We start from the raw sequence: 14120 nt of genomic DNA, 5'->3' as shown, positions 1-14120 counted from the left end.
CAAAGATGACTTTCTCCACCTCCCAGGTAAACTATTAGATCCTTAAATCCAAAACGGTGTCCGTTTTGGTTCATTGTGACTAATATACTTGTGCTGTTTCTTTAAACCAGAAGCTAGAATATAAAAAGCCCTAGCAGCCGGTGTGAAAATTGTATGAGATATACATTACAGATTGTAATATGAGGGGGACACCATTGCCAAAGATGAATATACATTTAACACATGATCTTGATTTAAACGACGGGTCAGGTTTCTGACGATCGCGTCCCTTTAAGTGTGCATAAAGCTGTTCTAACGCTTTCCTGAGCCACATCAGCGAGCAGCGGATGGAAATGACTTATGACGGAGTAGACCGAGCTGTCAAAAGATACAGACAACTACCGCAGGCGCGGCTGACAGCTCGGGTCCCTGGATCCATGCCGACATCTCACATCAGACCACGATTCATGCCGGCATCAAAAAGACGACTCCGCGGATTTAAAGATGAAACACAAGATTTCGAGCAGACTTCAACTTCTTCTCTTACGTACATGTCGACACCTTTTACCAGAACCCAATATCACTTCCTCTAAACCTACAGCAAGTAAACCATCATGTGGCCGGAACTGAAGAGGAACGCAGAGGCCGACAATGAGATTGCAACAAAACGCGAATCCTGGCTAGCTTCTCTGTTTTCTATGCAAAGTATTTACAATGTTCATTGCCCCCTTCCCTTCACAGAACAGTTCAGCACCCGTCCCAATCAATAGATCACTAGATAAAATGCATTATATTTAATTAAAAGCACACCGCCTCTTAAACTTATTGCATCTTAGGTTGAAACTGAGACCTGGAAATCTCTGGTCATAATTTTGGCCCATTGAAATGAATGGGAGCAGAGTTGCAGAACTAGAGAACGGCGGATGCGCAGTGTACAGAGGTGCGGATCTCTACACTTTTGGTGGCTGCATCTGCAAATAGCTGATCGATGCCGGCTATCAATATCTTAGAATTGGTATCAATTCATCAGTATCTCAGTCCTGGAAAACGGCTTTGCAATGCTCAGACTGGCTGGCGGCTCTCCCGACCAGAGCACATAGAAGTGTATGCTGTCTCTATTGTCGGGAGAGCCGCAAGCCAGTACGAGCATTGCATTACGATCCCCGTTAAAGGCAGTAGTGTCCACATATCAGACCTTGGGTTCTCAAGGTCAGGCTAAAGCCTAAACAGCACTATGGATTCTTGGCTGATACAAAAAAGCTCCTTGCATTTTCTGTCTGCCACGGACCACAGTTTTGGGGTTCTGAAGACCATCTCTGGCTTGACACTTACTGATAATGAACCCAGGATGGGCCAAGGGTCTTCTTGAACTGGGCGAGCCCCACAATATCGATGTAGATGAGTTCCACCACCTTGTCTCCTTGGGTAGGACATCCCGATCTATTTCCCACCACTTTTTTCATGATCCTAATAGACGAGAAAACGAATGAGTGTTCCTTCAGACATAGATTATCAATAAGCAGACAATACGTATCTAGAATACGTAATGAAGGTTACTAATTAGTCCGGACGCTCGGGTTTTTGATCCCTTTTCCACTCTCGGCTTCCTTTTTTTCCCCCAGTGATTAAGAGGTGAAGTTCTTCTGAATTATGTTTTGGCTGTAGACAGCCCAGAATGTAGACGTCCAAGGAACTAGAGTCTACACTTTATCATTGCAGGTAATGGAGCCTTGGAGTGAATTCAGAGGAAGGAGAGGAATATATATTTGTGGCCAAACACTTAACCTTAAGGAGGTCGGACCTCGGAGGACCACAGGCATTTAGAGAGGGACATCATTACATCCTCAGCAGACGCGCAGGATGGGATAATGGCCCGTGGATGAGCTCGGTCTAACAGGCATGACTTATAAATCATAATGAGAAGGAAATCTGGAAATAAATTACAGAAGACAACTTAAAGGGCTATGGCTAGGACTTTATCATCAGTAGGAATCTGAAGTTTTGAACTCCCATTGACCAGGAGATAAAGGAGCAGCACCAACACATCCCCTTCCAGGTTTTTCCACCTTCATATGAATGGGGCCCAAGCCTGTTGCCTGCATCGTGTGGCCAGGGTGATGCCTATCTGGGTGAAATCAGGGGGGATAGAGCTGCTGCCCCTTCCGATCCTATAGTGACGGCATATCCTATATACAAGATGGGAATAACCTTTTATAAGCGCACTGCTCAATCTGGTTCAACAAGAAGATTTATCTTGGAACATCCTTAAGGGCTGTACATTTTCTCAGATTTGTTTTGCTCTTCGGAAGTGCAAAGCAATTTTTGGAAAAACGTTATAAATCCATCAGAGACATTGGTCCTGGTCCTGCCCCTCTCTCCCTCCCTTCGCTCAGTTTTTGAGATAACAGCGGGGAGGTTGGGGTGAGTGGGGTGTTGTGCACAGATCTCATGGGTTCAGAGATGGGAGAAAGCATGTACAGTCAAGTCGGGCAGTGAAAATTAGCAATCAAATATGAGCCAATAGAGACAGCAGCACACTGGATACACAACACTCACATCCAGCCTGTATTACTGAGAGGGGCAATCCCACAAGAGAAAAACCTGTTTAAGGCTGCAAACTACACACGTGAGGGAAAGGGTGAGGGAAAGGGTGAGGGAAAGGGTGAGGGAAAGGGTGAGGAAATGATAAGGAAAGGGAATGATAAGGAAAGGGAAGGAACAAAATTAATTAAAGGGCAGGAAGGATGGAGTTAGAAAAGGAAGGCAGGAAATTCCTTTAATCTAGGGTCCAATAATCCATAAAATCATCGCCTGTGGCTAATTTCCAGTAACAGATGCATTAGTATTTGCATAACATGATCATATAGGGGTGTTTTATACACTTTGCTAGGACCAGAATATCTGATAATCCAGAAACGGATTTGCTCCCTTTGCCGCTGAATTAAAAGTAACTGATCTGTATCCTATGTATTCACATCACACATTCTTATTGTTGTAAAATATTGAGAAAAAAAATCAGCTATTAAACATAAGCTCCTTATATGCAATTAGGGCCCGGATTCCTGGATTCTGCCTCACACATAAGAAGCGTCTACAATCTCGGTCGGTTTAGCATTGGAAGTAATCGTCTTACTCTTTCAGCTCAGCTATTGAAGCTGAAATCCTGACATCATGGCCCAGTAAGTAAAGAGATGTAATTAAGTCACTCCACTGGACTAATTCGCCGAGCGGACCACCGCTAAACGCATTTTCGGCTATCTTGAATCCAGATTCCTTTGTCAGTAACCCAAGATGAACAAGAATCTGGAATAAGAAAGAAGGAGAGAAAAAAAAACCCACAAAGAAACAAAGATTATGTATCATCTTGCAAAGAAGAAAAACCCTAAAAACTGCTTAAAATAAAAACATCCCATGAATGAAGTGAACTCAAATGTTTCCAAAATTGCATATTGATACAATTCTTAAAAGGTAACCAGTCAGATGTTTATCATCCTAAAATGCCCAACACGGTCACGTCACCTCTCGCTTTCACAAAGGTGTCACATGTCATAGGAGGAGCAGATGGATTAAGAACGACAATCCTAGTTTGAACCAAAAGAAAAATATATATATATATATATATATATATATATATATATATATATATATACACATATACATATACATATACATATACATATACATATATATATACATATATATATATATATATATATATATACATATATATATACATATATATATATATATATATATATATATATATATATATATATATATATATATATATATATATATATATATATATATATATATATATATATATATATATATATATATATATATATATATATATTTTAGTCGTCAACGGGGTGTAGCCACTAAAGAGAAAAGTCACAAAAGGCAAAATCCTAAACAACATCTTATCTGGCTTGACCGAAATCCTTGAAGTCATGTTGAAATCCCGAGTATCTGCTGTTTTCACCGCAGGAACTAAAAAGACAACTCTGCGCGCGCTCAGATGGGCTTGATGAGAACCTATACTCAAAGATGTCACGCCAAGATTAAAAGGCTTTTTATTTTTAAACTGGTCTTACATATATGACACTTGTCCATGGGATTTATCTAATATTTCAGCTCATCTTCCCCCAAGTCAATGAAGCCGAGCTGCAATGCTACACACCACCAGTGGACAGAGGTGGCGCTGTTCCTGGATGAAAACAAGGGTTTTACAGCTCTGTATTGTAAATCTGGACCTATAAAAATACATAGTGTGGAACATAATGGGACAGACCAGGCGCAATTGGGGAAAAGGACTGTACTTTTTTTTTTTTAATATATAAATATAATGCCCCAAGATAGTTTGAGATTGTGATCCCTCGCGGGCAGGGTCCTCTCTCCTCCTATACCAGTTATGACTTGTATTGTTTAAGATTATTGTACTTGTTTTATTATGTATACCCCTCCTCACATGTAAAGCTCCATGGAATAAATGGCGCAATAATAATATTATTATTATTATTATTATTATTATTTATGGTCTCTTTCTGGGACCATTTTTTCCAGTAAGGACCAGAGAAGAGTGGACCTATGATTGGGCGGCCCTTTAAGACCATAGATGTTCTGAGAAACCCTGAAAGCCTTTTATTCCCTATAATTACTTTGAAGGTGGACTTAAAAAGGAAGTCATTTCACAGGCGAAAGATCAGAGAATCACAATACGAGAGCGGTAAACTGTGACGCTTATCTCACGTCAAGCAATGATTTATTAATGGAAAAAAAATTCTTGATTTTTCCATAAAATAATTAGAGAAGCATAAAGAGCGCTGTGAAATGGAAGGAGGACCACAGCATTCAGTAATTATAACATGCTAATGGTCCTTGGCTATTTCACAATCTGACATTAGGTGGCAAAGAAAATAGTCGCCTCCAATAATGTTCCTTGTAAAGCAAAATACACAAGTATAAAGTTTTTCTGATTGAGTTCCAAATCCTTTGGATAGAATCAGTCTCCTTCCCCATCTGGCAGCTGACAATATAGTGTCTATATACTTCCACAGCAAATGTAGTCTTTTTCCTTAATTGAACGTTCAGGTTTATTTCTTAACATAGCTTTGAAGTGCTTGGAGCTCTTTATTTCAATGGCATTCTCAATCACCTGGAATAAATCAGTCTACTTCCCCCTCTGGTAGCTGACAACATAGTCTTAACATACTTCCACTAAGGAGTCTTCCATGTAAACTAAAGTACATTTTTTAAATATTTTTAATACAGCTTCACAGTGCTTCTGTATTTCTGATGCCAAATTCCTAACCCCCTGGGCAGAATCAGTCTCCTTTCTCCCCGGACAACTAGAAATTGCTGAAAAAAGGCCTTTTTAGGCCAGTTTCATACGTCCAATGGTCATGGTCTGAGTTTAGACCGTGATGTCGAGACCGGCCGAAGATCTGAGCCGAGCTAAACCGCCTTATTGGCTTATATGAAGCGTTGTGTTCAGGTCAGGGGACCTGAGGTCAGTCTAGATGTTGCAATTCATACTCAGACCATGAGTGTCAGACGTGTGAAACCAGATTTGAAGTGAACATTCAAATTTACATTTTAATATGGCTTTATAATGCTCCGAGCTCAGTTTTTCGAAAAGAGTCCTAAATCCTCTGAGCAGAATATGTCTCCTTCTCCCTCTGGCAGCTCACAATATATCCGATTCTTACTTTCCCTGCAGAATGAGCCTTTTTCACTATACCAGCATGCTACCACATAGTCCATGCTCCTTTCTGACAAGCAGGGCAGAAAGTCATTCAGGTGGTTACGTATTGGGGAGGGTCGAGAGTCTGAATCCTTTATTGTAAGATGGCAATTTTAGAGCGTATTCAAAATGGCAGATAGGTCAGGGTAGCATATATCATGGGTTTAACAAATATGTCATGGGTAAAGGGGTTGTCCAGGACTTCCACGGGACGCCACAACCAAACATATATTGTAAATCTGGCAGCGGCCGGATGTATACAGCCAGAAGAGCACAGCTCGATGCAATGTGCAGTGGCCATCCTCGGTACTCCAGCTAAGCTCCAATTGAAGTGAATGATCTGAGCGGCAGTACCCGAGATCGGCCACTACACTGTGTATGGAGTGGTGCAGGCAGCACTTTCATTGGGAGCTCGACGGCACATTGGGACATCATCTATCAGACATTTGCCATATATCCTAATGATGTCCCAGACAGGGAAAAACTCTTGAAAGGCATGAATGCATAGACACCTACTTTTCTTTGGGTGGTTCTTGACTTTCAATTCCTCCCCCTGACTGATTGTCTTCAGGAGATATAAAGCATATACAATATTTTATTTCATTTTCTAATACCTTTTTTCTTTTCCGTTTCTCTAGATTTTGCTTTTCTGCCAGAGATTTAATGGCTTCTATCCACGTATCGTCCATCCGCTTAATTCTTAGGGTCATCCAGCGAAACTCCTCGTGTTTGGACATGACGTTGTAGAGTTCATCAAAATCAGTACGGATTTCAGTCTGAAAGCAAGAAATCATTTTTTTTTTTTTTTTATACAGCTTTTATAATGCTTGGAGATGTTTTTCTAAAGGCGTTCTAAAGCTTCTAAGAAGAATAGATCTACTTCCCCCTCTGACAGCTAACAATATAGCTCCTTATTATTTTCCCTGCAGAAGGAGCCTTACTCCAGTACACCGCCATACTCTGCTTAGAATTACATTTTAATCATTGAGCTTTCAGAGTGCAAAAGATTGCAAAATGGCAGCACACTTCACTAATATATGTTCATGCAGGCCTGTGAGTTAGTACGTCCACACAGATTTTTCAGCACTGCGGGGTGTACCCCTGATAAAAAAACAAAAAAATAAGTAAGGGGGTGGTAACACTAACAGCATACTAGTCCATTCAAAATCTGATTTTCCTTATGAAGGAACAGAGGGGGCGGGGCATGATACAAGAAATCTCACCAATCCTCATTGAATCCTGGTTTTAGGCTCCACCCCTGCGGAACCCTCAGACTTTAATGCACGCTTTGGGCTAAGCTTAGTAGTCACATGCAGATATTTTACAGGGTTGGAAAGAAGATTATATCAAAGTTCTATAAATTATCTTAATGAAAATCTCTATCTAATCACCCTTTACACGGCATCATTGTATTAGAGAAATGTCAGATACTGGTCAGATACAACCATTATCATGCAATACCTCGGATTAGTTATTTCTACCAAAGCAATGACTGTTTCACGTCTCCCCGGCCTCGGTTCTTTAGCCCTGACTCTTTATCTGTAGATGGAAGCTCTGAACCCCTGTTGTGGGATCAATAATACGAGGTCGGGTCGTCTTACCATTGTCCTTTTATCAGTTTCCTCTCTGTAGTTCGCCGCTCTCCATAGCAGTCGAGGACACCAGTTTTCAACCTGAAATAAAATGATGGACGATATCAGGAAGCTGAAACGTTGCGACAACAGACACCAGTTATACAGGATTCGGTTACCGGTTCCACCTTGGGCTCCTGGACTGGTCCAGTGTCGAACACCCATTTTTGAACATCCCATAAATATTCTTTTTTTTTTTTTTTTTTTTTTTTTTTTGGGGGGGGGGGCTTCTTGTCCTCTATAATATGCTACTAAGTCGTCTAAATCATCATCATCATCATGTGTGTAATTGTTCTTTTATTCTTCTAACATCACTCATCTTCGCCCGTGTACAATTTTTTTTTGCGGAAACGAGATTTGGGCGAATGGGGCAGTCTTACGATTATGTGACGGGAACCATCAAGAAATGGAAAATATCAGATCATGTTACTTAATGACCACTCGACTTCCCGCCTGGGTGACCACCACTTCATATAGACCTCCTATAGAAGGTGAAGAAGTCAAAGTTTTCCTTTTGCTGAACTTTTGTATGAGGCGCAGCCTTAAAGGGCTCGTCCGGCAGAGGTTTGATTATATCAGTTTGAGCCACTTAAAAATATTTACCGTAATAAAAAAATGATAATTGATCCCACTGATCTCACGCAGCTCTTGTTCTGGCATTACCTGTTCTGTGCCTTGATACATTGGAAATGACTACTAGTCCAGCTAAAAACCTGTCTGGGGAGAGAAGGGTCAGGAAAGTAGAATTTTAATACCCGACCCTTTAATACCTGAGGCTTCCATTCAGAAGAGACGGGAAAAAGTGCAAGTAGTAAGAAATTACTTTATTAATTTTTATTTATTTTATTTATTTTTATTTATTTTATTTTATTTATTATTTTATTTATTATTTATTTATTTTTATTTATTAATTATTTATTTATTTTTTATTTATTATTTATTTATTTTTTATTTATTTATTTTATTATTTATTTTTATTTTTATTTATTTATTTTTTTTACCCACAAGTTTAACTGAATTTTGTACTTTATGTTCTGACACGAGTCCCACCCGGTCCTTCAGGCTCCATCCCCGCAAGTCTCTCTTCACCTTGTCCTTCGTGCCATCTGCAAGCAGCAGGGCGAGCAATCTGCTACCTCCATACTGCGCCAGATACATCTCTACACAGAGCGGTGATCATAGGGATCAAGTAAATGACTCTACAGATCTAGAGTGTTTGGCCTCAGAATGCAATAAAACAAAAAATAAATAAATATCCTGAGCATGGACTTCATTTTTTTTTTTAAATCTTACTTTTGAAGCACCCTGGGGCTATTGAAAAAGTTTTGTTTTGTTTTTTTGTTTAAAGTAGTGGACAATCCCTTTAAGAAGCCTGCCAAGAGAAGAACCAGCTTAACAGTGTCTCTTCCATATCTTATTTTCAATCCAAAGACCACTGGTAAAATGAGGACAAGGTATTGATTTTCTTGGTTAAAATCTATTTGGTAAAATTCTTTGAATCTGGCTTTTTGGCAGTCTGGCACATGTTTTGGGCACGGAACTGCGGTATTTGTGGCCAATCAGAAGTCAGATCACTTCTATTGTTACTGGCATTCCAGTTTCAGCAAATGAAGGCTTTCCTGTGTATGAAAACTTATACAACTTTCTAAAACTTTTCTTATCACTTTCTTATAATATTTCAAACTCTTGGCTTACTGACATCCAATAGAAACTTTACTCCCTTGGGATAAAAAATAAAAACGTTGTCCTGGTGATCTGATGGACACAAGGGCCGGAGTGCGACTTTATATCCACAGAATAGATGATACATGAATGATTCCTGGGGGTCTGGCTGCTGGGACCCCCAATAAATCCTAAGAAAAGAGAATGGGGGGGCTACTGAGCATGTGCAAGAACCAGACCTTTAATCAATTAATGGAGCAGTGGTCATACATTTTTTTTTAGTTTGGGCTTGTTTGTAGTCTGTTACCATGGAGACACATAGGACAGTATAGGAGCTGTGTACACAATATGTTGAGATATTTAAAATAAACAAAATAAAATAAATATATAAAAAAAAAATAAAATAAAAAAAAAAAAAAAATCGGAATGTTTGCAATTTGCATTACTTGTTTTACTTTCGAAGCACTGAAGCATTGCAAATGCCATCAAAGCCCCTGATGGGATCACTCACCTCACTGAGGTAAATAAAGAACGAGCAGGAGGAGCCGTCAACGCCGTAATTGGAGTAGCAAACGTCAGAACGCCACATGTCCTTCATCCACTGGTGGAAAAACAAAAAAAACGATAATTCAGTAATGGACGGCACTGCTGCATTGCATCATGAGATCAGACCAATGCTCACTAAAAAGGGACGAGATTACACATCTGTACTAAAAAGAGAGACATACGGCTGACTGTCTACAGTCCTGGGGCAAAGACTGGGTTGATGTTAAAAACCACTGGTGGTCTACGGCAGGGGTGTCAAACTGCATTCCTCAAGGGCTGCAAACAGGTCATGTTTTCTGGATTTCCTTGTACTGCACAGGTGATAATTTAATCACCAACTCATTATGTGTGTAGGTGATTAAATTATCACCTGTGCAGTACAAGGAAATCCTGAAAACATGACCTGTTTGCAGCCCTCGAGGAATGCAGTTTAACACCCCTGGTCTACGGAAGCGTAGAGTTGGGGTCAATGTGTTATGCACTTCTCCATCATGGCTTTACTAGAGATAAAGGGTTAATGTGATCTGGCGCAGACAACATCCACAATGATCTAGGGTCGCTTAGGCGGGTTCAGATCATCTCTGGAAGTATAAAGTCATGAAAAACTCAAAGTCTGCAGCCCTGATGATCTGGGGCAGAGAATGGGGTCCATTTTGAAAAATTCCTGGTGGTCTAGGGGGATGTAGAGTAGGGCAGGGGTGTCAAACTGCATTCCTCGAGGGCCTCAAACCATGCCTGTTTTCAAGATTTCCTTTGCATTACACAAGGTGCTGGAATCATTATCTGCAGGTGATTAAATTATCACCTGTGCAACACAAGGAAATCCTGAAAACCTGACCTGTTTGCGGCCCTCGAGGAATGCAGTTTGACACCTCTGGAGTAGGGGGCTCACTGGCTACGCACTTCTCCATTCTGATTATACTAGGGATAAAAGGTTAATTTGGTTAGGAGCAGTCATCATTCCTGATTAACTAGGTTAGCTAAAGGATTAGAGCCAAACTTCCCTGGTGGTCTGCTGGGGAAGGATCTAAAGTCAACATTTAGTTAAAGGGTTAAATGTCATCATCACTGGTGGTCTAGGGCAGTGAAAAGGGCTAAGACATACAGCCCTGGTGGTCTAGAGCAGAAAAATCCTTCAAATGTAGGGTGCAGCGGTGACTCCCCTTTCTATCCCGGCTGTAGCAGGAGCCTGAGCCCTAATATTTCAGCTTCCGGACGTCCCTGAGGGCCGATCATACAGAGGAGGACTGTGCAGCTGCACCTACAGGAAGGTCGACCGGGCAGAGAACGATCATACAGAAAAAAAGAAAAAAAAAAAAAAAAGTATATAAAAACACACCTTCACTTTCCCCTCGCAGTGAGGGTAGCCGTCCATGGGAGGCAATTCACACTGCTCCTGGGCTCCGTTAATAAGATCTGGGGGGAGATAAAGAATCCTACAGGTTACAGATCTGCGGCAGCACAGAGCAAAGTCTTCATACCCCCAGAGCAGACGACACGGACACTGATCATGAAGGAAACCAAGTCATCTAAGCAGCACAGAGGATTTCAGAGTGCTGACATGTCGATTATTTAAAGTGTAACTGAACTTTCAGAAAACTTTTCAAAGTGTCAAAAACAGGAGTTTTGGTCAGTGGGGGTCCAGGTGCTGAAAACCCACTTCTTCATGGACCCCAAAACCATCACTGTGCTTCTCCAAGGGTGAATGGCGGGCTCAGACCCTCTCCTGGGCCAATCTTCAGCCACAGATCTCATCTGCTACTTTGTTTCAGCAATCAGTGGACCCTGGGTGAGAGGAATGGAGCTAAACAAGGTCCCCCAGCAGCACAAAGTATTTAAGAAAAGAAGCAAACACTAGAATAACAGCTAAATAACCAGTTAGTAAATGTATATATTAATAGCTAGCAGTCAGTAAATGTTTTATCACATCTAATGTGATACCATATTGGCGACTCTGGCAATACCTCTGCTTGCTGTGAGCAGGTATTATCTGCAGGCACGGATTAGGCTGGTTGCTGGGTACAGAAGAGCGTCACAGTCTACATCTGTCATTAAACACCTCTCAGGATGAATGTCTGCCCAGTAAGAGCCAGGGCGGGCATGAGCTGCATGCGACTGGCAAAGAGGCGGCAGCTGCTGGACCCAAAGGACGGAAAGAAGTCAGTTACTGCGCCAGGTGGTGAATGTACTACCTGCTCAGGAGGCAACAACAGAGCGACAAACCTGGAGAGGTCCGACTATGAACGCAGAGGACGGCAGCTCGGCGAACGGACAAGACGTTTGTACACATCGCTGTTATTCCTCTTGGGACTTTTGCCTTCAGTTTTTGTGTCTACCCCGCTATAGCCGAAGAGGCAAACAGAAGGTTTTTTTTGTGCCTTTTTGATGCATTTTTGATGCATTTTTTGCGTTCGCAGCAGATGAAACTTTTTCAGGTGCGGTGCAATAGATTTTTGTATAGCTTTTGCAAAAACTGCACTTAAAAAAACAAAACAAAACACAATAGTGTAAAGTATGAAATTAATTACTTAGCCCAACTATCCCTTACGACCCCAAAAAAGCCATCCCGGACTCGGCTCCATCTTGTACGGCAGTGATCGGCTGTGGCAGCTCCGTCCTATAATCACCGGCCTGGAAAGGTGTAATAAATCGTGAGCTTCTGAGTCTGCGCCATCGCTGACTATTCCATGGAACGAGCTTCTAGCAGTGACATCCCCTCTCCCTCCATCTATGAGGTGGGGGGACTTGACGTAACGGCCAAATATTTGGCTCTGATTTACGCACCCCGCAGTCGGTGCCATGTCCTCCTGGCCTTCGGTTCCTTATAAGTCTACTGAGAAAGGTTTTCTATCCTATAAAGCGGCTCCAGAGGAAGAACAGATGCTCTATTGATCCCAGGTCCGATACTACGGGGAGGATTTGGAGCTCGCCCACCAACACAAACTGTGCCGTCCACCTCCAGGGACAAAAACAGGCTTCAACCTAGCTGGCGTAAACAAGGGCCAACATAAAGCTGCCCATTATAAAGCTCTGAGACCAGGTGTCCTTGTGCAAGGTGTGACTTGTGCCTTTAAGACGTGTACAAATAAGATCAGAGGCGCCCTCACAAACACGTAAAATGGGTACGGAAGGTTTAAAGCTTATTTTTGGACAACATTTTGAAGGAAAAAAAAAAAAGAGGGGGTGGGAAGGAAGAAGAGTATAACAGGATTTCAGCTGAGTTCTGACATTCCTGGTGGTCTAGGGCAGCTGATGCAACCAGTCCTGGTGGTCTAGAGCAGCCAATCAAAATCTCGCATGGATGGGCAGCTTCACCATGTGAACAAGGTCATTAAAAAATAGTCCCGGGAGCAAATTTCTGTGTCTACTAACCACTTATTGTACCTGGAGCATGCGCAATATGAAGAGCAAGTATCGTCAGTTCACTTCACTGCACACACGCCAGCTGCGGCCTGAAAAGGCTCGTCATAAAGCCATCAATGGAGCGTAAAATCAGCCAGCGTGACTGTGTGGGAGATTCCCACCATCTCCATGACTGGGCCGGGCCAGTAAGTATGTGGGAATAAACGGATTTCCAATGAACGCCAACATCCCTGGTGTTCTAGAGCAGTAAAGAGGACTCAGGACTCCAGCGCTGCAAAGCTGCAGTGCTAACCACTGAGCCACCGTGCTGCCCAACAGCTGTCATTAATTGATCAGATGCAGATGTATCGTTCTCTATAAACAATTTTTTTGCACTGTCCGACAACTGCTGAAAAAGAAGAGATCGACTTTAGATGGAATCGATCACGCAAGTTCAGAAGAAAAAAGAAATTGCCAAAGTCAGGGCAAATTCTGGATCAGTACAGTAATGTACGTACAGTGACCCCACGAGCAGAATAGTGAGTGCAGCTCTGGGGTATAATATAGGAGGTAACTCAGGATCAGTAATGTAATGTATGTACACAGTGACTGCACCAGCAGAATAGTGAGTGCAGCTCTGGAGTATAATACAGGATGTAACTCAGGATCAGTAATGTAATGTATGTACACAGTGACTGCACCAGCAGAATAGTGAGTGCAGCTCTGAAGTATCACAACACTGGTCTGCCTGAAAAAAAAAAAAAAACTAAAAAACCAGTCCATCTAATTTCCACTAGAAACCATTACATATGAGAGACTGTCTTGTGGGTTTAGTTGGCTTTGAACTTGTGGATTTCAGGGTATAATAATCAGGCTTTCATTCAAATGACTAATCCCTAGAGAACTGATCAAACAACATCATCACTTGCCCTAAGGGCTCAGTTGTGCAAGATTAACCCAAAGGAGACAAAGATTTTATTGTGTGGTTGATCTTTTGATACACCCACTTTGTGCCTTCACATCTGAGAGCATCAAGTCGCTCCCCATCAGATGCCCTAATGTCTGTAGCAGAAAGGCTGCAAAACATGGTTACACTATTACTGTCATTTTGGGAAAGAAATTAAATACTGCTCCTATGTACAAGAATATACCGTAACTACTATAATACTGCCCCTACATACAAGAATATGACTACTATAATACTGCCACTATGT

The 14120-nt window shown here is 41.6% G+C and overlaps 1 protein-coding gene across 1 annotated transcript in view; it reads right to left on the bottom strand.

Annotated features, from left to right (window-relative positions):
- Positions 1-14120, bottom strand: part of MGAT5 (alpha-1,6-mannosylglycoprotein 6-beta-N-acetylglucosaminyltransferase) — a 74466-nt gene that overhangs the window by 23461 nt on the left and 36885 nt on the right. The window contains exons 4-9 of the mRNA XM_069732838.1: positions 10904-10980; positions 9530-9619; positions 7327-7398; positions 6340-6501; positions 3113-3282; positions 1312-1446 (exon numbers count right to left, since the gene is read on the bottom strand). Coding sequence (XP_069588939.1) covers positions 1312-1446; positions 3113-3282; positions 6340-6501; positions 7327-7398; positions 9530-9619; positions 10904-10980 — 706 coding nt within the window. The remainder of the gene's footprint in view (positions 1-1311; positions 1447-3112; positions 3283-6339; positions 6502-7326; positions 7399-9529; positions 9620-10903; positions 10981-14120) is intronic.

The sequence above is a fragment of the Ranitomeya imitator genome, chromosome 7 (genome assembly GCF_032444005.1).
Source record: "Ranitomeya imitator isolate aRanImi1 chromosome 7, aRanImi1.pri, whole genome shotgun sequence".
Taxonomy (NCBI): Eukaryota; Metazoa; Chordata; class Amphibia; order Anura; family Dendrobatidae; genus Ranitomeya; species Ranitomeya imitator.
The sequence above is the reverse complement of the archived record's forward strand: the minus strand, read 5'-3'. Positions and strand labels throughout refer to the sequence as shown.